At 44.8% G+C, this 27,884-nt stretch overlaps 1 protein-coding gene across 6 annotated transcripts in view; it reads right to left on the bottom strand.

Annotated features, from left to right (window-relative positions):
• Positions 1–27,884, bottom strand: part of DGKZ (diacylglycerol kinase zeta) — a 337,944-nt gene that overhangs the window by 126,028 nt on the left and 184,032 nt on the right. For all 6 annotated transcript variants that reach the window (XR_012236493.1, XM_073604284.1, XM_073604286.1 and 3 more), the window contains one exon: positions 11,333–11,428. Coding sequence is in view for 5 of the 6 variants with exons in the window: in XM_073604284.1 (XP_073460385.1) it covers positions 11,333–11,428 (96 nt within the window). In the remaining variant the exon portion in view is untranslated. The remainder of the gene's footprint in view (positions 1–11,332; positions 11,429–27,884) is intronic.

The following is a 27,884-nucleotide window of genomic DNA, read 5'->3' as shown; positions in this document are numbered from 1 at the left end:
TTTCCTGCCACGTGGGCACCAACCAAAAACACTCAAGTAAAAAATGTACGAGTGCTGCACCAACTGGTAAGTTTGGCACTGTGAATGAGAAGGAGGAGTATTTGGGCAGGAGACAAAGGGAGGATATGACAGTTTGTTGAGGGGATAAACCATCAGCAAAATCACATATTAAAATAAATATTGTCCCTTAAAGTGATTGTAAAACCTAGAAGTTTTTTTAATTAAAATAACAAACATGTTATACTTACCTGCTCTGTGCAATGATTTTGCACAGCCCTGATTCTCCTGTTCTGGGGTTCCCCGCTGGCCCTGTAGGCTCCTCCTTTTCTCTGTGTGCCGAAATAGCAAGCCGCTTGCTATGGGGGCACAACTGCAGGCTTGCTCCTGAGCCACCCTGCCTGTGTCCATAAATGCACACAGTGCTGCCTCCCGCTCTCCCCTCACAACATTTGATTGGCTCTTGCTGCTGCACAAGTTCCTGTGAGAAGAGAGGGGTGAGAAGACTGCAGCCGTGCACAGCACTGAATCGCCGACAGGCCCAGCTAATGGGGGGGGGGGGGGGTTGGGGGGGTAGTTAGTGTTTCTTTTAAGTTAACACAGCGTGTGCATTAAGGTAAAAAAACACCCAGCCTTTAGAATCACTTTAACAGAAAATCGAATATGAATTAAGAAGTCAGGGAAACTGGACAGCAGATGGCAGCATCTAATCGGACTGATAACCGACAATGGTTAGAAGATGCAAACTGTGATTTACAGGACATTTCCACACTTCTCCTTGAGATAGAGAGAGATTAAATATATTTTCTGTACAGGAATTGCAAGAAGCTGACACTAGGTCCTTTTTAGGTATTTACATTGCTTACATAAAAAAACAAAAAAAACAAACTATATCTAAAACCAAAACCTCTTTTTAAATTTTGAATACAGTAGGTGAGGGTTAAAACTGCTGGGAGAACTTTTCGCCATCTGTATCCAATTAGGGAGATTTCTCTTCACTTCCTGTCCTGTAGACTCATTGGATTTATTTTCAATGTGAAAGAAATTACTTCTTAGACAGTTTTCATAGGAACAAGCGTCCCCATTGGAAGATTTACTCTCTATTCCTTTTCTGCTGGCAACTCTAAATTTTGGGTTTAGGTTGGGTTGACACTGGTGCAAAACACAGACATCGCATGTGATTCGCACTGCATTGCTGTACAGATCAGCTGCGAAGTCTGTGTGATGCGAATTCAGCCATATAAACTGTATGGCTGAAATCGCATTGCATTCATGCCAAAATGGTGCAGGACCCTTTTTTGGTTCGCACTGGAATCGGATCGCATAGGTGTTCACACCCATGCGATCCGATTTCTGTACCATTTGACAGTGCGCACTGCGATCTGCAAACCAATCTGAGGGTGTCATTACCTTTCTATTGACACCTGCTGCAGTTCGCAGAGGGCTGTGTAAACTGCCTGCAAGTGACATGCGATGCGGGAACCTGCACAGGAATCGAGCCGGTTTCTGCATTGCATATGTGTGGACCCAGCCTTAACCTCGCTTTCATTCCCAGTGCCATTGGTGAGCAAGACCTTAGACTGAGAGAATTAGAGAGTGAATTTCCCTAAAAGGGACACAAACAGCACGAAAAACCTGACAGGGGTTCCAACACCTCACCACTAAGGATGAGCTCCAGCGTGTTCGCACAGCCCACGTGCAGAGCCCGCCAGGAAGTCAGCACTGCGCTGCACTAATCACAGGCAGTGAGACATTATCCTGATACGCGGCTGCAGAGATCGGGAAATGTCTCACTGCCTGTGATTAGCGCAGCGCCGACTTCCTGGCGGGCTCTGCACGTGGGCTGTGCGAACATGCTGGAGCTCATCCTTACTCACGACCCGACATCTAAATCCAAAATACTTTGCCTTTAAAGCAGTAGTAAACCGCAGCAGTTAAAAAAAAAAAAAAAAACAAAAAAAACAAAAAAAAAAAACACATGTAAGGCAATCGCATAACGTGCATCGCATACTTGCACCTTATGAAATGCTTACCTTAGAACGGAGCCCTCCAGCGGCGCTGTCACCACTGACAGTGCTTCCATCTTCCCCTGGTCTCTTTTTCCAGGTTTGTGGGCTACGGCTGGATGAGCGGCGAAGGCACAAAGCTCAGAGCGCATGCGTCAGTGACGGCACTCACCGGCTGCATCCAGGGTGAATATCATATTTATTTTATAGGCTTACCTGTAGGTAAAAATCGCAATGCGGACTTTACTACCGCTTTAATTTTTCATTTGTCTTTCATTTTTAATTCAGTTGTCAAAACTATAAAAAAAAGTATATTTCTAGGGACAAAAATTAGTAGAACACATTCCTGAAACCAAACGCTGAATTAGACAGGAACTGCAATATACAGAATTGGAAACATTTGAAAATAAACCACGGGGCTCACTAAAAATGTTGCTTTAAAATTAAGAATTACTTCTCTTCCAAGTTTTCTAAATTAGGTTTCATATGCATACTAATGCTTAAGCCCATGTGCGTCACATCCCGGCAATTTTGGTTGCCCGGGAGTCACAGGTGCAACATCCATCCCAGCTGTCAGCAGCCTGTCAGATAGGCCGAAATGCGCATTGGCTGGATGTTTAGGGCTATGTGCTTTCAAGAATATAAGTCCAGAACTCAGAATTTCTGCGTTTTGGGGCATACTTCCCTAAAAGCATACATCCATAAATGCAAGTTCTATTTGGTACAGCTTCCAGCCGCCCGATATTTCAGCCTGTCATAAATCTGGACAGGCTGCCAGCAGCGGGGCTAGTTGCCTCCTGCAAATGTTGGGATGTGATGCACACACGTCTAAGCACTAGAATGCATGAGGTCTGAGCAATATGTAATCAGATCTATAAAAAAAAAAAAAAAAAAAGGCACTTTTTTTTTTTTTTAATTCAGCCCACAAAATGTAAAAGTAATAAAGCAGCTTTTTTTGTTTATCCTGTTAGAGAGATTCTCCTTCCCTTCCTATCCCAGAAACACAAGAAGAAGCAAGTAGAAATATCTCACGGGAACAGGTGTGCCCTTTGGAAGATTTTTCGCACCTCCTCTGTTCTGTTAAAAAAAAAATGAACCAATTAGGATTTTCCATGACCTCCTGTCTGTGACAATGGACACCAGGACAAATAGAGAGTGCAAATGTGTCCAGCAGCGGCGGCCCATCCATATCGGGCTCAGGGGCGCCACCCCCTAATCCATGTGCCCGGCCCCTAATTTACATGCAGGGCGCCGGATGCATGAATGCCAATGAGGTTTTTTTTTTTTGTATGAGCACATGATTAGAGCTGGAGGCTCTAACTGGCTTAAAAAAGGGGTGGGCTTGAGCCCACCCAGTTGTATGACAATAGCGAATTAAAGGGTTACTAAACCCTTGTTTTTTTAAACAACAAACATGTCACACATACCTCCACTGTGCAGTTGGATTTGCACAGAGTGGCCCCGATCCTCCTCTTCTGGGATCCCTCAGCGGCACTGGTGGCTCCACCTCTTTTCGAGTGCCACATCGGAGAAGCGCTCTCCTTTGGGACACCCGTGTCTATTGACACAGAAAGCAGGACTCGGCCCCGTCCCCCTGGCGCCAACATCATAGGATTTGGTTGACAGCAGTGGGAACCAATGGCTGCGCTGCTATCAATCTATCCAATCAGGAAATGAGACACCAGCCATAGCTGGTGTGCTCGTCCCCGGGGTGAGAAAGACCGGCCTCAGGTAAGTAAAACGGGGGGTCTGGGCGGCTGCAGCATGAGAGAAGGTTTTTCACATTAATACATAGAATGCATTAAGGTGAAAAACCACAAGGGTTTACAACCCCTTTAGAATTCACTATTGTCTTCCTGATTCTCCTCCTGGCCAACTCCAGCTCAGGAAGCAGGTGTTGAGACCCGATTTGCCAAGAGGAGAAGCGATGATCGTATTGGCCACCGAGGAGGAGGTAGGAGATACAGGAAACGCAGGGGGAGCCGCGCTGCCATGAAGCCTGAGGAAGGAGGAGACACAGAGTGAAGCCGCCGCAAGCAGGAAGCCTGCGATCTGAATAGGGCAAGTGCGGGGACCCCCCCCCCCCCCCCTCAAAAAATATACCACCAGCCACCACTGGTTTCCAGGAGCGACATGCACAACAATTGAAAACCCTACATGGGTTCATTCGTTCCTGGATGCTGCACCTGTGCCTCCTGAGCACCCAAGAATGCCGGGATGTGAGGCACATGGCAATAAAGGATTATAGTCTATGATTACAAATCTGGCACTCAATACAACAGTTCAATTAAGTATATAGTCCATTAATCCTATCAAATCCATGAGAAATCCAAGGGAAAACTTCAGAAGTGAATAAAAGCCTGCAATTCCTCCATACAGATCAGTGGGTGATCCAGCCAGTAATATGTAAGAGAAACAAAGTAGCAGGATGCAGGGAATAAAAACCTGTAATCGATTTATTGGTAGGCAAAAGTATCACTTACAGGGAGGTAAAACTGTGATGGTCAGCACGGCCAGGTGGAACATGAGCGATCCGTGAGATCAGTAAGCTCAGGACAGAAAGCAGGAACGTGCCAGGGTTGCCAACCGTCAGTAAATTTACGGCCAGTTGCAAAAATCTGTGATTTTTTTTTACAACTGACTGTAAATATCAGGGGCTGATAATTTGTCATGCTGTGTTAACTTTTTAAGTGTAAACCAGGCAAATTACTTGTTATGGATATTGTCAGTGTTCTATATTGTGTTTATACTGTTTAAATATCAGTTTAATTCTTATCCACTTGATCTCCAGAAGATTTACACCCCTTAATGACCAGGCCATTTTTTGTGATATGGCACTGCGTTACTTTAACCGACAATTGCGCAGTCATGCAAACGCTGTACCCAAATACAGTTTATGTCCCTTTCCCCCCCCCAAATAGAGCTTTATTTTGATGATATTTGATCACCTCTGCGTGTTTTATTATTTGCGCTATGAACAAAAAAAGGCCGACAATTTTGAAAAAAAAATAAATAAAAAACACTTTTACTTCCTGCTATAAAACATATCCAATAAAAAAAAAAATCTAATTTCTTTATAAATTTAGGCCAATATGTATTCTACATATTTTTGGTAAAAAAATCCCAATAAGCGTACATAGATTGTAGATGCTATAACTTTTGCGCAAACCAAACTATGTGGTATTCTTATTTATTTATTTTTTACTAGTAATGGCGGTGATCAGCGACTTATAGTGGGATATTGCGGCAGACATTCTGACACTTCTGACACTTTTTGGGGACCAGTGACACTAATACAGTGATCAGTGCTAAAAAAAAGTGCACTGTCACTGTACTGACACTGGCTGGGAAGGGGTTAACATTAAGGGTGTGTGCCTAGCCAGTGTTTATGTGTACTGTGTGAGGTGCTTATACTTGGGGAAAGAAATGCTTTGCAGACACACAAATTCCATCCCTTCCCTCGTGTCAGAATGGCCATCTGCCTTGCTTACATTGGCAGATCGCAGTTCTGGCTCTCTGCCTAATGATCAGCGGGTGCCGGAGGACGTCGGGTACCGTGCACCCGCCAATCGACAGAAGTCAGCTGCCGCCGGCCCCTGTTCGGGGATCACACACACATAATATATATACACACGCGCACACACACGATCCGGTGCACAGGTGGCACCTTGTAGCAGTAAAACTGCTATAGGGTGGACCTCAAGTGGTTAATTGAAGTTTTGTCATTTTTCAGGTTGTCAGCAATAAATTTGCTCCATCTGTTTTGCCAGTCAAAAAATGCTGCGGCAGGTTGGCAAAACTGGGACCCGCCAAATGAATGTACGTTTACAGCTGCTCTCCATGCACATCCACACAGGTAAACTCAGCCCAAGGTGCAAGAGGAGATGGGCAGGAACATGATTTGAGAGCTTCACCCCCTTTATCAAGCCTTAGAGCGTGGGTGGAGCTCTTGAAACATTTTGCCCCCCCATGTCCTCTCGCATCTTGGGTTTACCTGTGTGGAAGAGCATCGAGAGCAGCCGTAGACACCGCCAATATAACATTCATTTGGTGGGTCCTGCACTCTGTCCTGCCCTTGCTGATCTCACTGATCCGTTCCATCCGGCCATGCTGACACGTTGCCTCCCTGCATGGTGAACCCATCACAGTTTACCTCCCTGTAAGTCAGGGGTCTCAAAGTACCGGCCCGCGGAGTGGTTACAATTGGCCCGCAGGACTGAAGCATACTGATACATTTCTTGGTAAGTAACGGCCGCCTGCTTGCGATGTTTTTTTTTTCTCTTCCTGGTTTACTCGGAGAAAGTCAGGCTAGCTGACATCGGTGCGCAGCCAGCCTAATTACAGCCATTGGCGTTGCTATGGGGGGGTGCAGGAAGGGCTGGGGGTGTGGCTGCCTCCTCCACTCCTCCCACAGACTCCTTCACTATGGATGATGCCACAGCTGAAGCAGATAGAGGCAAGGACAGACACAGCAGCCCCGTCCACCTGCCCGGGTCTTCATCTGCAGGCATGAGGCATGCTATGTAAGTTACTCTGCACACTGTCACTACATATTGTTCTAAGATGCCCTGTACCACTCCAGCCTGCCCTGTGCCACTCCAACCTGCCCTGTACCACCCCAACCTACCCTGTGCCACCCCAGCCTGCCCTGTACCACCCCAGCCTGCCCTATAGCACCCCCACCTACCCTGTGCCACCCCAACCTACACTGTGCCACCCCAACCTGCCCTGTACCACCTTAACCTGCCCTGTACCACCTTAACCTACCCTGTGCCACCCCAGCCTGCCCTATACCACCCCAACCTGCCCTGTGCCACCCCAACCTACCCTGTGCCACCCCAACCTGCCCTATACGGCTCTAAACTGCCCTATACCACCCCAATCTGCCACTATACCACCCTATACTATCATTTAAAGGGGCTGGTTTGGGGTGCACCCCATGACCGTGCGCTGCCTGCATGGTGCTGTGCAGCCTAGAAAGGGGGGAGGGGGGGTGACACCATGTTTTACCGTACCAGGTGACACCAACCCTAGTGACACCCTTGACTACAGCCAAACTACAATTCCCAGTGGGATCTTCTTGGACACCATCATGGCTGAGTCTGACTCACTTACTCGGCGTGCAAGTAGGAGGACCTGTCCTGGTGAGCCTGAGCTGGCAGCTGCCATCGGCCCATCGCTGAGGTCACGGTGAGAGACCCTGACACCCCCACATGATCATCCCATCTATCCCCCCTATACACCTCATTTACCCTGCCCCAGTGCCCAACCAGTAACCTCAAAATAGCCCTCAACACTGGGAGCTGCCCAAGTGCCCATGGCCTGTGGATCCTGCTAGGAGCTGGCTGCAAACCTGTGGGGTCCTGCTGGCCGCTGACCTGTGGGGTCCTGCTGGCCGCTGACCTGTGGGGTCCCGCTGGCCTCTTGCCATGGGCTATGGGTCCTGCAGGTCATGCTGACCATGGCCTACAGGCCAGCAGGACCCACAGGTTCCCAGCTAGCTCCCAGCAGGACCCACAAGCTGTGGGTCCTGCTGGGAGCTGGCTGCTGGACGCTGCAGAACAAACACTGCCAAGCATCTGGCAGTAAGCAGTGACTGGTAGCAAGCAGTAACTACCACTATATATACTAGTTTAATGTTCTTTTTGAAGCTTGAAAGTTTGCATGCGGCCTCCACGGGATATGAAAACTCGTCCTGTGGCCTGTCCTGTTGAGTTTGAGACCCCTGCTTTATGGAGAGATCTGGGGCCTCTAAGACCCCAGACCCCTCCTCTGCCCTTAAAAGCATTTGATCACACCAAGATCCAGCTCTCCGATCAGCCGGGAGATCCTGGTAAAGCCGTGGAAGAGAGAGCCAACATCAGGCTCTAAAAAACCGTACCTTGATGATGCCTGCAGCTGCAGGCATCATCTCAGTGTAACCACTTGAAGTCCAGCGATTTACCAGGTACATGACTGCAAGTGGTTACTGAACAGTAGTTGCTACTTGCAGGATGAATGCACGCCAAACTCCACAACCTGTTTATAATACCTAGATACTATTGCTGTCATCACACTAAAGGTCTTCTTACCCCAGAGTGCCAACATGTGCAGATCCTCATCCTCCAACACTGAAAAACCTCTGCTAAGAATTTCTGTTCTGATCCAAAAAAAGGTCAATGATACATAAACAATCACTTGCCACCAAAAGAAGAAACTTATCTAACCATTCAAGTACTGGTGAATTTGACTTGTACTTTAGAATCTACAGTACAAATCAGCCTCGTAACCTGGTCATCATCCACGGAGACACGCGGTCCTTATGTGATCTTGCTGAGGCTTATAGTAGCAGCTTAGTGTCCAGTGTCTATCTAACTCTTAAAGCTTTATTTTTGGGCACCAGTTCATAAAAAGAATATCACAGAACTGGAGAAAGTGCAGAGAAGGGAAACCAAACTGATAAGAGGCATGGAGGAACTCAGCTATGAGGAAAGATTAGAGGAACTGAATCTGTTCTCTCTTGAGAAGAGGAGATTAAGGAAGGATAAGTTGTCCAACTAGTGAAGTTGGTGTTAAGCTATTCAGTTTTAGGTCATTACAGAGGACAAGGGGGCCCAGAGGAAGAGAGATACAAGCTCCACATATGGAAAGGCATCTTCACAGTAAGAGCTGTGAAAATGTGGAAGGCACTCCCCTCAAGAAGTTCTGGCCAGCTCAGTGGATTGTTTTAAAAAAAAAAACCTGGATGCTTTCCTAAATGTACAACTTATAACTAGATATTAACATTTATAGGTTATAACATCAGAGATTGTTGATGCAGGCAATATCTGATTTCCTCCTGTGGAATCAGGAGGAATGTTTTTTCACCCCGCTGGAGAAAATTGGACCACACTTTATAAGTGCTTCTCAACCTTTATTCAGTCAAGGCACCCTTTACAAATTATGGACAGCCTCGAGGTACCCCAATCTAAAATGTAAAAACTATTCTAATAGTTTTACATAATGCAGCAACATCCACAAGTCTAAGTAGGACACCCAACGTTAGAGGTAATTTATTCTTCCAAATCAAATACACCTTTGCACATGGTACTGACTAGTATTCCTCTGTTTTTCTCCATCACTTAGCTAATGTGACCTCAATACTGATGGAGGGGTAGGCAAACGAGGGTCAAATAAGAATGCTATGCAGGCGACTGACATCCTCCTTATCAACTGATGAACTGATGGTGCTATTGGTCCTTAGGATGCCAGCAGCTAGAAGGTTGTAATGTTGCACAATGAAAACCTGTGAATTAACGTAACTAAAAGGCAGGCTTCATCCACACGCCTGCTTGTATATCATTTTTGGGCAATTTTTAGGCATTTTGCCAAGGAAATCCTGAGGAAACCTCAAGGCACCCTGGTTGTAAAAGGCTTGTGTAGATCATCTGTGGATATAGGATTTTATTTATGGAGGTATTATATTTATTTATTCAATTGTTTTATTTTTTCTATTGGTCTTGCATTTGACTAATTAGCTTTGTAGCAAATACAATATTTAAAGAGCATCTGAAGCCATAAATAAAGTAGGAAAAGGTTAGAAACTCAGTCAAGTATTTTTGCTGTTTGTGCTGCCACTGAGGAAATCTACTCTCTCTATTTATCTTTGTCTTGCCAGGACAGGAAGTAATGGGAAATCCAAAATTTTGAGTGGTCACTGGAACAAAATATACTTGTTCTGGTGACAACTGTCTAAGAGAGGATTCCCTTTACCTTAGAGACTCTTCCTCTCACTTCCTGTTGTAAGGAAAAACGTGAAGTGGATAGGGAGGATTCCACTCCGTTCTGTTCAGTAGGGGATCAGCTCACAGATCCTCTGATGATCGGATCAGAGCGGGCGAATGACACCTCCGTGTTCGCTCACTTTCTGCAGATCAGAGCCTGCTCTGTTGTATAGGCATCCCTAGAGTAAACGGACTCTGCTGTCCATTTACACTTGACTAATTCTGATCCACCTAAATGGAGGAGGATGAATCCCCTTCTGTTTTTTTTTTTTTGTGGACCAGATCAGACCCAGAGGCAAGCGGGAGTAAACAAACACAAGTCCGTTTACACCCACCTGTCCATAGGAATGCATGGACCTTCTGATCAGGTCCGTCTGAAAAAAATGACAGGGTAACCGATTGTGAAAGATAAAAAACTTTCTGTGTGCAACAGCCTCCCTAATACTTACCTGAGCCCCATCTAGATCCAGTGATGTTGCACAAGAGACTCGGCTGTCCGGGACTCTTCCTCCTGATTGGCTGAGACACAGCAGCAGGCGCCACTGGCTCCCGCTGCTGTCAATTATGCCCTGTACACACGTCTGGTTTTGCCATCGGAATAAACTCTGAAGGTTTTTCCGATGGAGTTCTGATGGAATTCCGCTCAAGCTGTCTTGCATACACACGGTCACACCAAATTCCGACCGTCCAGAACGCAGTGACGTACAACACGTACGACGGGACTAGAAAACGGAAGTTCATCAACCAGTAGCCAATAGCTTCCGTCTCGTACTTGCTTCAGAGCATGCGTCGTTTTTTGGTGCATCGGAACAGCATGCAGACGAGCGTTTTTTCCGATAGTAATTTGTTCCGTCGGAAAAATATAGAACATGTTCTCTATCTAAGTCCGTCTGAATTTTCCACAGAAAAAGTCCGATGGGACATACACACGGTCGGAATATACGATGTAAAGCTCCCATCGGACTCTTTCTGACGGAAATTCCGCTCGTGTGTACACGGCATTAGAGATGGGCTCAGGTGTGTTCGGGATCCTAGTCCCAACCCATCTATCCAATCCTGCCAGGAAGCCGACACCGCACCCCGCTAATCACAGGCATCGAGATATTTCCCGGTCAGTGCAGCTGTGGATCAAAGTCAGTGAGCCAATGAGGAAAGAGAGGGGGCAGAGCCGAACCACGGCTCCATGTCTGAATGGACACAGAGAGCAGCGGCTCGGGTGCCCCTATAGTAAGCTGCTTGCTGTGGGGGCACTCAGCTATAGGGAAGGGCCAGGAGCGCCGGAAAGAGGGGGATCTGGGCTGCTCTGCACAAAACCACTGAACAGAGCAGGTAAGTGAGACACGTTTGTTATTTTTAACCAAAAAAATAAAAAGAGACTTTAGTATCACTTTAAAGCAAGTTCCGCCGTGAGCTTGGTATTGTTTTCTTTTTCAGCCAACTCTTAGCTGTCATGTAAAAGTGATCTGGGTGGCTGCAAAGCTTCCCAATCACCTTTACAGTACACTGACACATTTCATCTTTATGGGGGAGATCAGCAGCAGGAAGACTCATTCACCGGCTTCCCATATCGGGGAACCATCAACCTACCTGGATCTTAGCTGTGCAGTTCTGCTCTCCCACGTAACAAAAATCTCCGGACACATTGGTTTCGAACCAGAGGTGGTCACCGTACAAAGCAGACTCCTAGAAGAGAAGACTATAAATTATTACCAGCAGATAGTGTAACCTGTGCAATAAAGTAACATGCCTGATGGTACATGCGTCATCCAGTTCAAGTCACATTATTTTCATATGACAAAATTACCCCAGCTATCATTTGTAAGGCATAAGCTTTAAACTAAGGCAGGCCATAACAAAATATACATCAATGACATACCTAGTGCCTGTTCTGCTACCTGTTTGATATTGTTATCTGCAGCTTTCAAACATTCCCAGGTTACTCAGCCTAAAGTGAGCGTCTATCTCCCTGCAGCATTAGATGTTGTAGAGGTATAAAGGTCACTCCTGGTCATTAATACTAACGTATAAAGGGTTGTAGACCTGACGGCCAGAAACAATGGTGCTTAAGTAAGGGGATGGGGCTCTGAATAACCCAAAATATGACATTCCTGGGTCAAGCTATAGTGCCAGTTCACACTACTGGGCTCTGCGAGATTACACTGGGCAGCACAGTAGTGTAGTGGTTAGCACCTTCAAATAGCAGCAAAAAGGTCACTGGTTCGAATCCTGCCTGCGACACCATCTGCCTGGAGTTTGCATGTTCTTCCTGTGCCTATGTGGGTTTCCTCTGGGCACTCTGGTTTCCTCCCACACTCTAAAGACATGCTGGTAGGTTAATTGGTCCTAGTATATGTATGAATGTGTGTTAGGGACCTTAGGTTATAAAGCTCCTTGAGGGTAGGGACTGATATGACTGTACAATGTGTATGTAAAGTGCTGCGTAAATTGACGGTGCTATATAAGTAACTGAAATAAATAAATGTGATTCGCTCTGCACTGCAGTGCAAATAACATGCGATGTCCATGTGATGTGATTTCAGCCATACAAATAGTATGGCTGATATCACATCGCATTCGGACCAAACTCGCACAGGACCCTTTTTTTGGGTCGCCACCAGAATCAAATCGCAGGGGTTTTTACACCCATGTGATCCGATCTATGTCCGAACTGTCAGTTCGCAGTGCGATATGAGAGCTTAAATGGGGGTGTCATTAACAATGTATTGACACTCCCACCAGTTCGCATAGGGCAGTGCAAACAGCTGTGCGAGTCGGGTGTCATGCGGGAACCTGCAGTGGATTCGCAGGGTTTCTGCTTTGCACAAGTGTGAACCCATCCTAACGCTTACTATTATGGGAAAGAGAGAAAAATACAAAGTGAGAACTTCCGTCTCTCAGTTAGTGAAATGTGTCACTCTTTTAATGACAATTGCGCGGTCATACAACACTGTACCCAAATGAAATTTTTTATCATTTTTTCCAACAAATAAGAGCTTTCTTTTGGTGGTATTTGATCACCTCTGGGTTTTTGTTAAAAAAATGAAAAAAGACTGGATTTAAAAAAAAAAAAAAAAAATACAAAACCGTTTTATATTTTTTAATAAATTTTGCAAACAGGTAATTTTTCTCCTTCAGTGATGTACGCAGATGAGGCTGCACTGATGGGCACGATAGGTTGCATTGATGTGCACTGATAAGGCGACACTGATGGGCACTAATAAGGCGATCCATGGTCCACATTCAATAAAGAGTTCATATTCTTTAAGGGTTAGTTCACCTTAACAATAAAATTGCCCATGCGTTTCAGAGTCCCCGGTACATTAACAAAAAAAAAAGGCACAAAAAGCACTGCTCAGGTTTTGAAGAAGTTGCTTTTCAGTGTCATACCTGTAGGCCTCTCCCAAGCCTGTCCAGGAAAAAACACTTCTAGGTAGGTGATTCCCCCCCACCCCTCTGAGGGGTACACACCCGATGTCCACCCCATTCTGCAAACCAGGCTTGGTCATGACCTGCAATTATGACACCGACAGAGCTTCTTAAAGTGGCAGTAAACTCTTCTCTACTTTTTTTTTTTTTTAAATGGGCCCCCTGCATTAAGCCATAATGTGCTAGTATGCACCACATACTAGCACACTATGTCAGGTCTACATTTAAAACAGAGCGCTCCAGCACGGTGCTATCACCCCTGCCTGCATTCCCATCATCGCTCGATCTTCCTTCCTCTCTGGCCATTTGAATGGCCAGGCCGCAATGACGTCAATCCCGCACATGCTCACAGGAGTCATCACAGCACGGCCCTCAGCATACTCAGCACACTCAGCATGCCCTAAATGCAGAGCGTCACTGCGTCTGATTGGTGGATTATGCATAAAGAATTTAATAATCAGCACTTAAATCCGAACATTGGGAAAAGTAAATAATGTCTCATGTGTATTCTTCCTTAGGCCGCGGTTCACACTGGTGCGACTTGTCAGTTTAAAGTCACATGTGCCTTTGGAAACATTGAAATCGGTGCAACTCTAACTTCCACTGATTTTGAAAAAGGTTTCCTGCACTATTTTTGACAATTTCATGTGCGACTTGCATAGACATCTGTGCATGAAGTCACACATACAGTATGTCAGCAAGCCACACATGACATCGCACTGACCCGTGGCTTTGAAATCGCACTGAAGTCGCACATTTTCAAAGCCTCGTTCAGTGTGAACCGGCGCTGAATCTTGGTGTGTTTTGTGTATTGCTTTCAGATCTGTGCAGTAATCCAGTGTGAGACTTTACCACTGTTAAAGAGGAGGTCCAGCCCCCCATGAACAATGAAAAGTCAGCAGCTACAAATAACGCAGCTGCTGACTTTTAATATATGGAATATATGGACACTTACCTGTCCAGGGAGCCCGCAATGTCTGCACCACAGCCGATCTTGAGATCGGCTGTCGGGTGCCATCTCCGCCACCATTTCTGGTAAGGGAACCCGGCAGTGAAGCCCTTCGGCTTCACAGCCGGTTCCCTACTGCGCATACGCGAAGCGTGCTGTGCTTCCTACATGGTCTGGTGGCAGAGGGAGGAGGAGGGGGCCGAACTTCCGGGAGACGAGGCCGTGGCAAAAACAGGTACCTGTCCCCAAACCCCCCCCCCCCCCCCAAAGGTTCCAAATGTGGCACTGGAGGAGGGAGGAGACGGATAAGCGGAAGTTTCACTTTTGCTTTAAGTAACTTCCTGTAATAAAGACTGCTCACTGCGGCTCTCTCTCCTTGTGCAGGGTGACTGGTCTGGTCTCCGCCCCCCTCCTGTAGTTTTTTTCAGGCAGCCTGTAGTGGGTGGGGCCTGCCAGCTCTGCTGAAGTTGTGTACAGCACAATGATGATGTCACAGCTATATTTACAAGGAAATATTTGACTTTTCAAAAGCATCTGGTGCACCCAAAGTGGATTTATATCCTTTGCTATTCAGAAATATTTTTAAATGAAAAATTGTGTGGGGCTGGGGTTCAGCTTTAGTATTAGAACTCTGTACTAAACAAAGTCCACAGTTTAAAGAGTAGTGGGGTGCTTTATAGTGAAGGATCCAATCAGAACTCATCTATGGAATAGGCAGAATACTAAAAGATCACTAACAATGTATTACCTAACACCACATCCCTGTGAGCTGTAAGTTCCAACTCAAACAAATGTCTGTTCTGGAAAGGTTCTAGTGGAGTTAGACCCCTTTCACACTGGGGTGGGCGGGCAGGCGTTGACGGTAAAACGCTGCTAGTTTTAGCAGCACTATTCGGCCACTAGCAGGGTGCATTTAACCTCTGCTAGGGGCCGAATAAAAGGTTAAATGCGCCTGTGTAGCGCCGCTGCCGAAACGCTTTGCAGGCTCTTCGGCAGCGGTGCCCATTCATTTCAACTGGCAGGAGCGGAGGAGGAGCGGTGTGTACACCGCTCCTTCACCGCTCCAAAGATGCTGCTTGCAGGACTTTTTTTTTAACATCCTGCCAGCGCACCGCTCCAGTGTGAAAGCACTTGGGCTTCTACACTGGGACTGCAGGGGAGGTGTTTTTCAAGCAGTTTACAGGTGCTATTTTTAGACCAAAAGGGCCTGAAAAACGCCCAATGTGAAAGGAGTTTTACACCCCTTGATTTCTTTTTTAAAAAGCTGGATTTCAATTGACATGATTTTCAGCTGCCCACAGTTTAAATGGATGCAGCCAGACTCAGTGGAGGAAGATTTCTGCAGCATATTTGGCAAGTACAGAATCACAGTATATATAAAATATGCAAAGTGATTGGAGGGAAGCTTTAGAACGGCAAAGATGTTTTTATTACAAATTATGTGAGCAGACTGCAGTTCCTCTTTAGGTTTCCCTGCAGACAGGCTGGGAGAGAGTTGAGTCATGTGACAGCTGGATATCAATTAGGAAAAAGGTACTTCAATTTTTATTAGGATAATTACAGTGCCATCATCCATATACAGAAAAAGAAGGGACAATATAAATCAAACAGTGTGTGTTTAGTAATCACTTTAAGGCAAATCTAATGAAGAAGTAGGTTACCACCACTTACTATAGAAAGGCTCCATTTATACCTATACAAGTGCAACGGAGCATGTCAGCATTCCCATGCATCAGATTGAAATAAATGTGTGGCGATACGCACGAAAGATATGCAAAAGAAGTGCCTGTCCCTTTTTTTAAATTGTGCTGCACTCAAATGCAAGGTACACTATCACCATGCATTTTGGCACGTGCGCATTAGCAAGATGCACGGGGGTGCAATTAAAGGATAAGTGCAACGTTTGGAGCATGTTACACCCATATTTAGGGTGTAACGTGTTACATGGTCCAGCACATTTCCTCTTCACCCCCCGATCCTTCCCTTATGACGGTGGGAGGCAGTTCCTCTCCCCGCAACCTCTCTCACAATTTAAAGACCACATCATTCATTCACAGGAACCTGTGAATGAGAGAACTACAAGTTCCGTCTGCCACAGCGGAAGACGGCTTGTAGTTTTCAATGAACTTAGAAGGCGCTGATTTTAGCGTGCTCATAGTTTATTCACGAGCCCTGCAGCTTTCAAATTGACAGTCCATATAAAAGCTACTAGCTGAAAGCTGTAGAGCTTTTCTGCAGGAATCTGGCATTGTACCCTGAGCCACTGATCACAGCTACAATGTTCTGCAGCCTCCTTCGGGGAAAAAAAATTTAAATGCACTTTTTTTTTTTGTGCAAAATATAGGAATTTGTTATTTTTTCGCAAAAGATGAATTTAGCCTTTAAGAATGAACTGCAACACCTCATGTCTGCAAAAGGGGCTGCTCATTTCTGAGCGTTGTGGGAAAGTGCGCGATTTTGCACACGTTTCCGCAACACACACGTGTGAACACAGCCTCACAGCTGCAGCAGTGGAACAATTCTAGGAATTCTCAGGGGATGCTAGACTATGGAAGTTCAAGAGATATATAGAAGCCAATGTGTGATTTCACTTGCCAGAAACCACTTGACCGAAATATCCGTATTTTGAGGGAATTGAGGTAAAAATGGGAAGAATAAAGTATTTTTAGTGTATTTTGAGCTTTTATTGCAGCACTTCTCTTAAATTAATTGAGTAATAATTGTGGCTTCCCTATTATTAGAAGCTTCCTCTTCCTCTTTTTATTGTTCTATAAAAGGTAGACATTTATACATTAGAGCAGCCGTTTTTCAGCGGAGGAACCCTTGAAATGTTTTTCAGATCTCAGGGGACCCCTGCCAAACATAATTATACTTCTAGTTCGGGGTACATCAGCATGATCACTAAATTATAGAACATGTTAAATATAAGAACAAACAGTCACGCCTTGCATATTTGATACCCTGGGTAGATTATTTTTAGGTCTGTGGAACAAGACGTTTAGTGAAAAATCTTGAAACTGAATGAATAATAGCAGAAAATAAATGCAGACAAAACAAATTGTGCTCCTTGCATTGGTGGTCAGTGTAGAGGTGCCCCCCTTGCATTAGTGGTCAGTGTAGAGGTGCCCCCCTTGCATTAGTGGTCAGTGTAGAGGTGCCCCCCTTGCATTAGTGGTCAGTGTAGAGGTGCCCCCCATTGCAATGGTGGGTGGTCAATATGCTGTAGGTAGAAGATCCGTATTACCATTGCTCACAAAACCGAAATCCTGGTTTAAAAAGGTTGTATTAAGGCCCATACACACGATAGGACTTTGTACAAACTTTCCAGTGGATTTTTGTACAAAGGGCGTCGGACATAAACTAATTAAGCATACACACGGCAGGACATTTTCAGCCAACTTTCACCAAATCAAGTGGTTTTTAAGCTCTTTACCGCCACCCTTTGGTCAACTTCTGTATTGTTGTCTGATCTTTTGCATTGGTTCTGAGCATGCGTGTTTGTACTTTGGACTAAAGTCTTATGGACTTGTATACACACAATAGGATTGTGCACCATAGGACTTTTGTTGCCGGAAAGTTTGTCTGTTTGCACAGCCAACATTTGTCCGATGAAAACCGAAAAAGTTTGTCTGATGGAGCGTACACATGGTAGGATGTTGCCTTAAAACAGCTAATTTGCATGTTTGTTGTCAAATAGTCCTATCGTGTATACAGGTGTTTAGATATTAGATCCAGGGTAGTCTATCTACAATGTGTATTCAGCTTAACTTCTTAACAATTGAGGAGATGAGATCACAAGCAAAAATTGTATTGTTTTCAATGGTCATGGTTTAACCGCTTCAGCCCCGGAAGATTTTACCCCCTTCCTGACCAGAGCACTTTTTGCGATTCTGCACTGCGTCGCTTTAACTGACAATTGCGCGGTCGTGCGACGTTGCACCCAAACAAAATTGACGTCCTTTTTTTCCCACAAATAGAGCTTTCTTTTGGTGGTATTTGATCACCTCTGCGGTTTTTATTTTTTGCGCTATAAACAAAAAAAGAGCGACCATTTTGAAAAAAAAACACAATATTTTTTACTTTTTGCTATAATAAATATCCCCCAAAAATACATAAAAAAACAATTGTTTCCTCAGTTTAGGCCGATATGTATTCTTCTACATATTTTTGGTAAAAAAAAAAAAAAAATCGCAATAAGCGTATATTGATTGATTTGCGCAAAAGTTATAGCATCTACAAAATAGGGGATAGTTTTATGGCATTTTTATTATTAATTTTTTTTTTTTTTTACTAGGAATGGCGGCGATCTGCGATTTTTATCGGGACTGCGACGTTATGGCGGACACGTTGGACAATTTTGACACATTTTTGGGACCACTGCCATTTTTACAGTAATCAGTGCTATAAAAATGCATTGATTACTGTAAAAATGTCACTGGCAGTGTGGGGGTTAACACTAGGGGCAAGGGGTTAATTGTGTTCCCTAGTGTGTGTTCTAACTAAAGGGGGAGGGGACTGTGTAGGGGAAGAGATAGATCGCTGTTCACTCTGTATGAACAGACGATCTGTCACTTCTCCCCTCTGAGAACCGGAAACTGGAACACAGATCCCAGTTCTCCGTGTGTCAGCAGCGATCGCGGAAGCCCGGCGGTGATCGTCACCGCCAGGCACTCGCATCAGCTCGGGGGGGGGGTGGGGGGGGAGCAGCGCGCGCTCCTAGTGGCCACAGGGCGAAGTGACGTAACATAACGTCGCTTCGCCCAGCCGTGTCATTCTGCCGTAGTACAACTGCGGCGGCTGGTTGGCAAGTGGTTAAAGTGATTGTAAACGATTACCTTGAAAAACAACCCATTCAGTTTAAAATAGAAATGAAAAGGCAAAAGACTTGTGTATAGACATAAAAAAACATTATAAATAACCTTTTTTTTCTTTTTTATAAGTGATCACATTCCCTCTGTTCTCAGCTGCATAAGAGCTGGGGGAAGAAGAAGAAGCAGCAGCACACTGAGCTTCCCAGTGAATAGATGTGCAACAGGGGCATTTCAGGACAAGTCTGATCATTGGAGGTGAGCACACTGATTTCCCACCATAGCTAGAGAACTGACCACGGTGTGCTCTCCTGCTTAGTGTGGTCAATTTTTAATAGGAAAGCAGAGGGACTGGCAGGAACACCAGGGATTTCATACAAAGGAAGCAATACAAAGAGAACAGGAGACTTTCTCATACAAGTACATGGTACAGCAGGCACATATCAGGAATATGAAGTGTTGGGGTAACAAACGCTTTAATGGTAAAGTCATAAAGCACCACCATTGTGTAGCGCTGCAAAATGGAAAGCAGACCTTGCCTGCATTATGAGCAAACAAGGGAAACATCCACAAACACAATTATTAGTCCCCTTTTAATCCCAACTCTGGGTTCAGTGCCCGGTGGTAAAATGGTCCTCAATGATGCACAGAGCGGAGCTGACAAAATCTCAGTGCCACCCTCTCAATCAATATATTGTGAGTGGAATGCACCATGCACTCCCAGTATGTCTTCTGTCTTTCAGGCTGAATGAGGCTGGGCATCATTCAATCCAGAGGCCTAAGGACATCTTCTGGTGGAAATGAGGTACTGCTCAGGGCAGCTCTTGATTTAAGGCGATTGCAGCCTAAGCTGTTTTTTTTTTGTTTTGTTTTACCTCCAGTTGGACTTAGAAAAAAGTATCATGAATTATCAAGAATCACAGTGATCACGGCTTCATGGCTTACATCTGTGGCTGCTATTGTAGGATAATATGTGTGTGCTGGGATCAACAGTGCATCTGAGAGATAAAATGGCAGAAAGTAAACACCCTGTTTTTTGGGTTTTTTTTTAACTGAAACTTATCCCTGTGTGAAAGTGCACAGGAAATTCTTTGTTTTTATTTAATGGCATTTTAGCTAATCACAGCTTTGCTACTACCTGCAAATAGCTGTGAAAATCCATCACTTCTCCTAAATGCACCCAACTCAATTCAGCTATGCGCAGCAATTTGCATCGTGTGAATGGAGATATTGCATACATATACACTATATTACCATAAATATTGGGACGCGTGTGTGTGCGTGCGTGTGTGTGTGTGTGTGTGTTATATATATATATATATATATATATATACACACACACACACACACACACACACTTTAATGGCATCCCAGTCTTAGTCTGTAGGGTTCAATATTGAGTTGGTCCACCCTCTGCAGCTATGACAGCTTCAACTCTTCTGGGAAGGCTGTCCACAAGGTTTAGGAGTGTGTCTATGGGAATGTTTGACCATTCTTTCAGAAGCGCATTTAAAGGTCAGGCACTGATGTGAACGAGAAGGCCTGGCTCACAGTCTCCGCTCTAATTCAACCCAAAGGTGTTCTATTGGGTTGAGGTCAGGACTCTGGGCAGGCCAGTAAAGTTCCTCCACCCCCAAACTCACTCATCCATGTCTTTATGGACCTTGCTTTGCGCACGGGTCTAAATCATTTGGTGGAGGGGGGATTATGGTGTGGGGTTATTTTTCAGGGATTGGGCTTGACCCCTTTGTTCCAGGGAAGGGAACTCTTATGGCGTCAGCATATCAAGACATTTTGGACAATTTCATGCTCCCAACTTTGTGGGATCGGTTTGGGGATGGTCCCTTCCAGTTCTAACATGACTGCACACCAGTGCACAAAGCAAGGTCCATAAAGACATGGATGAGCGAGTCTGGGGTGGAGGAACTTGACTGGCCTGCACAGAGTGCTGACCTTAATCCAATAGAATTGGGGTGAATTAGAGCGGAGACTGTGAGCCAGGTCTTCTCATCCACATCAGCACCTGACCTCACAAATGCACTTCTGGAAGAATGGTCAAACATTCCCATAGACACACTCCTAAACCTTGTGGACAGCCTTCCCAGAAAAGCTGAAGCTGTTATAGGTGCAAAGGGTGAGCCAACTCAATATTGAACCCTACGGACTGGGATGCCATTAAGGTTCATGTGCGTGTAAAGGCAGGCGTCCCAATACTTTTGGTAATACAGTGTAGCTGTGATTAGAATATCCCTCTAACTGCAGCTATTCTTATCTTTCTAATCACTCATGTGAACGCACCCTTTAAGCTCTACTCCAGGGATTGGCAAAAAAAAAAAAAAAAAAATCTACCCTTGTAGTGGGGGTCACGCACACTGCAAGGGTTAAATGCTGGTTATCTGTATCTAGGTGGTGCTGGGACAGGCATCAATACTTACCTTATCCCCTGGTCCTGCAGGAGTCAGAGATGCCCTTTTCTTCCCGAACCTCCACTTTATGAGCGATCCCTTGGCGTCATCACATACATTGCAGGACTATTAAACCTGTATTGTAAGTGAAGGGGGGCAAGCGTGCAATCAAACCATGAGCAGCTTACGGCAAATTGCAGGGGACCGGTGGCATCGCTAGAGGGAGCCTACAGGAGTGGTGAATAAGGTATTTATTCACATTCATGCACTCCTAGACACAATGAGCATTCAACCCAGTGCTGGTGGGGGAGGGGAGCATTGCCAGGGTATTCTGTTTGTTGTGCCCAGAGTTGGGCTTTAAAAAAAAAAATATCTCAGAATTGAAGTGAGATGGCAGATAAACTTTAGTAAACATCGTTTTCCTGCTTCTGGCTCCCCTGATTGACAGCCTGTCCAGTCACCAAGAGGAAACATGACATGACACTCTCTGGAGGCACCCCCACTTATATGTACGCTGCTCCAGGAAACAAGCTCAGCTTCTCCTTAGTTAAAGCAGAAGAGAAAGTCATTAAAGTGAAAATCTAACACAAAAGAACTATAGAAAAAAAAAAAAAGTTCAAAAGAAAACAATAAAAACACGGGCGGCTCCAGCACTGGATACAGGAAGAAAAACCGCTCGAAAATAGAGTTCCTTCCTGTGAAACTGTGAATGCACCAGAGCCATCAGAGGTTGAGGACAACACAAAACAGAAACAAAAATAACACAATGAAAACGTGAGCTAAAAGATTATTTTTAAGGCTCAGTTCACACTGCTGCGCTGTGAATTTGTTCCGTTTTTTGTCCTGTGGGAGGTGCGAATTTACCGCGAATTTACAGCGATTTTACCGTGATTTTACCGCAAATTGCAGGAGTTGGACTTAGCTGCGATTAATATTCTAGCCAATGGAATCATAATGTAGAAAAAAAAAAAGGTGTTAACTTCCTGTGTACTTCCTGGTGTTTGTACAGAGTAGTGTGGTCGAATTTGCACATATGTGAACCATCAATGCGATTCAAGAACGATTTTCATTGATGTCTATGGAGACTAAATTCGCAATGCAACACAGTAAACTCGCACAAGACCCTTTTTTTTATCGCATCGCATTCGTAGAGGAATCGCAACGCATGTATGTGAACGACCGTCATTGAAAACAATGACTTTAGGGACTACATGCGAATTTAAAGTGCTTTTGACACATCGCATTCGTTATGAACTCGCATCAGTGTGAACCGGGCCTAAGGCTGGGTTCACACTTGTGCGATCACAGACATCGCATTGCTGTGCAGATCACATGCGATGTCTGTGCGATGCAAATTCCTCCATACAAACCATATGGCTGAAATCACATCGCATTCGCACCAAAATGGTGCAGGACTCTTTTTTTTTTTTTTTTTTTTGGGTCCGCACTGGAATTGGATCGCATGGGTGTTCACACCCATGCGATCCGATTCCTGCACCATTTGACAGTTCGCACTGCGATCTGCGAAACCGATCTGGGGGTGTCATTAACTTTACACTGACACCCCCAAAAATTTGCAGTGTGAACCTGTGTGCGATTCAGGTGTGATGCGGGAAACGGCACTGAATCTCAGGGTTTCCCCGCATCGCACCAGTGTGAATTGTAAAAGCCCAACTCCAGTAATTAGAAAAAAAACAAAAAACTACCCTTTAAAGTGATACTAAACACACACTGTTACATTTACATTGTCCCTTCTATTTCTGTATGATGGCACTGTGATTATTTTAATTAAAAAATTCTAAGTACCTTTTTCATAATCCATATAAAGATGTCACATGACCCAGATCTTTCCCAGCCTCTCTTATTTGAAATCAAATCTTTATTATTTTTTGGCAATAACAGTGTGGGCGGATTTCTGCCAGTCACAGGTTGTGTCACGCCCCTCCAGCCTGTGTCTCAGAAAAGGAGGGAGGTGAGGCCTCCATCAATCTACATGTAGTATCCCACCCTCATTGTGTTTAGCTGGTTAGTGGGCATGGAGGAGGAGGGAGAGAGTGGTCTGGCATTTAACACTGTGCATACGCCCACATGTGAGAATTTAAAGTCACATGGGCTGCTTAGATGTGATTGGGAGAAAATGCTCAGCATAGAAACTCACTGAAAACTGAGCATGTGCAGAGCTGCCAACATTGCTCTGCAAAATCCCTTGAAACATAACCACCTGCGCTCAGGTGTGGTGCTCAGAGGTAAAACGAACTCTCCTCTTGGCTTGATCCTGCAAGTACAGAGCACAGACGTCTTGCCCTCTTAGGACTGTCAGTATTCTTGCACAAACTACAAAACACGAAAGAGGGTGCACCGACCTAGTGTATTATCATAACTAAATCTTTATTAGGAAGAAAAATCTATAAAAAGGATTTTAAAAAAATCTTTCTTAAGAAAGTAAAACAACTTTTTTGACACAAGCATGCCTAGAGTATACAGACGAAATCGCCTTTCTAGGGTCAAGCTCTCATACTCAGAGCTCTGAGGAAGAGGGCCTGACCCTCGAAACGCGTTAGACATCTAGGGACGTTTAGAGATCTTCCCATGCCATCAGCAGAGTATGGTGTATTGGAGGCGGTCTTGTCTGTCTCTAGACATGCTTGTGTCAATTACGTGTTTGTGAGTACCCACTAGTTGTTTTATTTTCTTAACCCCTTCACGCCGATTGTACACAAATATGCAGTATCGGCTTGAAGGGAATATACCAGGGTGATGCCTGCAGCTGCCCGGTACCATTCTTTAGAGCCAGCGGTTGACTTTAGTGATAACAACCGATGCGGCTAAAAGCCGCTCAGCTGTTATCCTAAGGAGCGGGAGAGGACGTTCCTCCCCTCCCGCGGCTCTCCTGGGCTTTGATCCAATCTAGTAACCTGGAAGTCATGACATCACTTCTGGTTTACTCAGTTGCCAATGGCACCGATTAAAAAAAACCCCTAGTATTCCAAAACGCAGATTCTGGCGTTTTGAATCCTTTTAAGTGCAAAGGAGGGATTTGGGGTCTTATAGTCACTGACTATTACTGTCACAAGGGATATTTACATTCCTTGTGACAGCAATAAAAATGATCAGATTTTTTTTTAAAGAGATAGTGTAAAAAATAAAAATAAAATGATTAATAATAATAAAAAAAAAAAAAAAAAAAAAAATTAAAGCGCCCTCCGTGCTCGCGCGCAGAAGCGAATGCATAGTAAATGTAAACGGTGTTCAAACCACACATGTGACACATCGCCGCAATAGTCAGAGAAAGAGCAATAATTTTAGCACAGGACCTCCTCTGTAACGCTAAACTGGTAACCTGTAGAAATTTTTAAAGTGCCGCCTATGGAGATTTTTAAGTACTGTAGTTTGTCGCCATTCCACAAGTGTGCGCAATTTCAAAGCATGACATGTTAGGTATCTATTTACTCGGCGTAACATCATCTTTTACATCATACAAAAAAATTGGGCTAACTTTACTGTTTTGTTTTTTTTTTTAATCCACGAAATTGTCTTTTCCCAAAAAAAAAATTGTGCTTGAAAGACCGCTGCACAAATACCATGTGACATAAAAAATCTGCAACGATTGCCATTTTATTCTCTAGGGTCTCTGCTAAAAAAAATATATATAATGTTTGGGGGTTCTAAGTAATTTTTAGCAAAAAATATGGATTTTAACTTGTAAGCAACAAATGACAGAAATAGGATTAGGCGTGAAAGGGTTAACAAAGATTTAGTTATGATAATGCACTAGGTTGGTGCACCCACTTTCTTGTTGTTTTGTAGTTTCTGAAAAATCCCTAGCTGAATTGGGGACTTGGACAGAAGGGGGAGAGGACAGCAGGATCAACCAGGTTTTTTGCAGAATACAAAAAAGCAAATCCAATAGTGACTGAGTGAGTATGGACAGCATGTAACACTTTATTTATTGATAGTTTTTTATGATGTGGGTTTAGTGACACTTTAGGTTGGGGCTCTCTGTACTGCAAGGTTAAAGGTCCAGGGGTGCCAGAAGAAGGAATACTTAACTTATTCCCTGCTCCAGCGGTGCTCTTGGCTGTAGTCACATGCTCACCCCACCACATACAATGCAAGGTTAATAGCCCTGCATTGATGACATTTAGGGACTGTCCACAGATTGGGGACTTGGGGAGAAGAGGGTAGTGCCGGCGTAGGGGACAATGTAAATAACAATGCCTGTTCCCTAACCCCTAGACATAGCAAACATTTACCCCTTGCAGTGAGAGAGTGCTCACATATTTGAGTCTCATGTTTACAGCTGAAGGCATCATTTTTACAAACATATTACATTTACTGTATTTATTGGCGTATAACACTCACTTTTTCACCATGAAAATCGGGTGCAAATAGCGTGTGCGTGTTATACGCCAATACTTCAATTTCAGCTGCCCGTAGGCAACGGGGGGGGGAGGCGGGACGAGTGCCGTCAGATTACATACAGTGAGAATCTTCTGTTTACTTGGCGGCCTCTGTAATAGGAAGTCAATAGATGGCAATGGCGAGGCTGCTGCATTGATGGCAATGGCGAGGCTGCATTGATGTGGACTAATAAGGCTGCATTGATGGCACTTGTGAGGCTGCAGATGGGCATTAATCAGGCTGCATTGATGGCAATGGTGAGGCTGCAGATGGGCACTGACCCTTATTTTGCTTCAAAGTTCCTTATTTAAAATTTAGTTTTTTTCCTGAAACTTCCCTCTTACAATGAATGTGCGTGTTATACGCCTGTGCGTGTTATATGCCGATAAATACGGTAGTTCCTTTTGTTTAGAGTGGTAAGGGGTTAGAACATCGGTCAGGTTTATATTGCTGTCTCTGTCCCCACTGGGGAATCTTTCCCCTCCTGATGGGACACCAAGATAGGAAATTGTGGGAAATCCTATGGAAACACAGACATCAATAAATCCTCACAATGGTTTCACAGCTGAAATCTAGGGAAAATGCAAAACTGCCCTTGCAGTGGAGTCCCCTCCTCCACTGCAAGGACTAAATACTCATGCTTGTCTAGGGTACCTTAACCACTTGCTTACTGGGCAGCTAAACCCCCCTCCTGCCCAGACCAATTTTAAGCTTTTAGCGCTGTCACTCTTTGAACGACAATGGCACAGTCATACAACACTGTACCCAAATGAACTTTTTATCATCTTTTTCCCACAAATAGAGCTTTCTTTTGGTGGTATTTAATCACCTCTGGGTTTTTTATTCTTTGTTAAAAAAAAATTAAAAGAGACCGAAATTTAAAAAAAAATACAAAACCGTTTTATATTTTGTTAATAAATTTTGCAAACAGGTAATTTTTCTCCTTCAGTGATGTACGCTGATGAGGCTGCATTGATAGGCACTAATAGGCGGCACTGATAGGTGGCAGTGATGGGCACTGATCAGCACTGGTAGGTGACACTGATAGGCAGCACTGCTGGGTGACAGTGATGGGCACTGATCGGCACTAGTAGGTGACACTGATAGGCAGCACTGCTGGGTGGCACTGATTGGAACCACTGGACGGCATTGATAGGTGGCACTGATTGCTGGCACTTATGCACTGGTGGGCACTGATTCGTGGCACTGTGTGGGCACTGGCAGGTGGCACTGGAAGGCGGTATTGGTGGGCACAGATGAGGCGGTTTCGCCTCTTCCTCTTCGGGTCTGATGTCCCTTGCACTGAAGCCAGTGATCGTGTTTTTTTTTCCCCTCACGCTGTTAGCGTGAGGAGAAAAAAAACACGATTACTGATCTGTTTACATCACGTGACCAGCTGTCATTGGCTGACAGCTGATCACGTGGTAAGGGGCCGGGATCGGCCCCTTACTCCGATCTGTGATCACCCGAGTCTCGGTGATCACAGCGCGGGGCGCGCAGGGAGCGTGCAAAGGGGAGGACATCTTTTGACAGCCTCCCGGCAAGGTAGATCCGCGCTGTAGCCGTCATTTGGCTATAGCGCAGATCTGAAGGAGTTAAAATGCACTTTTACCTATCTTATCACTTGATCCCAAAGGCTTTCTCCTCTTCATATAACCAGTCCCCTTAGGCCGCTTTTCATCAGTGATCTGTCAGTCGCACTTGGACTTTAGGAAGAGGAGTGCCACCAGCCAGGGGACTGAGGGATACGATAAGCAAAACTGCTTTTTGAAGGTATTCTCAACAAAAGTATTTATTTTCTTGGGAATATTCAAAATTAACCCTGGGTTGGGGTAGACTCAGCAGGGGATAATGTCACCCAGCACATGTGCACTGGAGCCAGTCATTTGGGCACAGCCGGAGCATGCCAGGAATGCATGGTGAGCTACAAATGCGAAATTCCGTGTACATTCAATAAAAAAATGGCAAGCGGGTAGGTGTGTATTATAGCAGAAGAGACATAGCATGTCTCTTCTGCAATAAAGACCTGCCTTTCTAAAAGTTAGATGTAGCTCCGCTTTAAGGTCTCCTCTAGTTTTGTATGCATCAATGTTGTTTACCTATAATCATCGATTATTATGTAGTTGCTCCATCAAATGTGCAAACTTTCC

Source organism: Aquarana catesbeiana, linkage group LG11, assembly GCF_042186555.1.
Source record: "Aquarana catesbeiana isolate 2022-GZ linkage group LG11, ASM4218655v1, whole genome shotgun sequence".
NCBI lineage: Eukaryota > Metazoa > Chordata > Amphibia > Anura > Ranidae > Aquarana > Aquarana catesbeiana.
The sequence above is the reverse complement of the archived record's forward strand: the minus strand, read 5'-3'. Positions and strand labels throughout refer to the sequence as shown.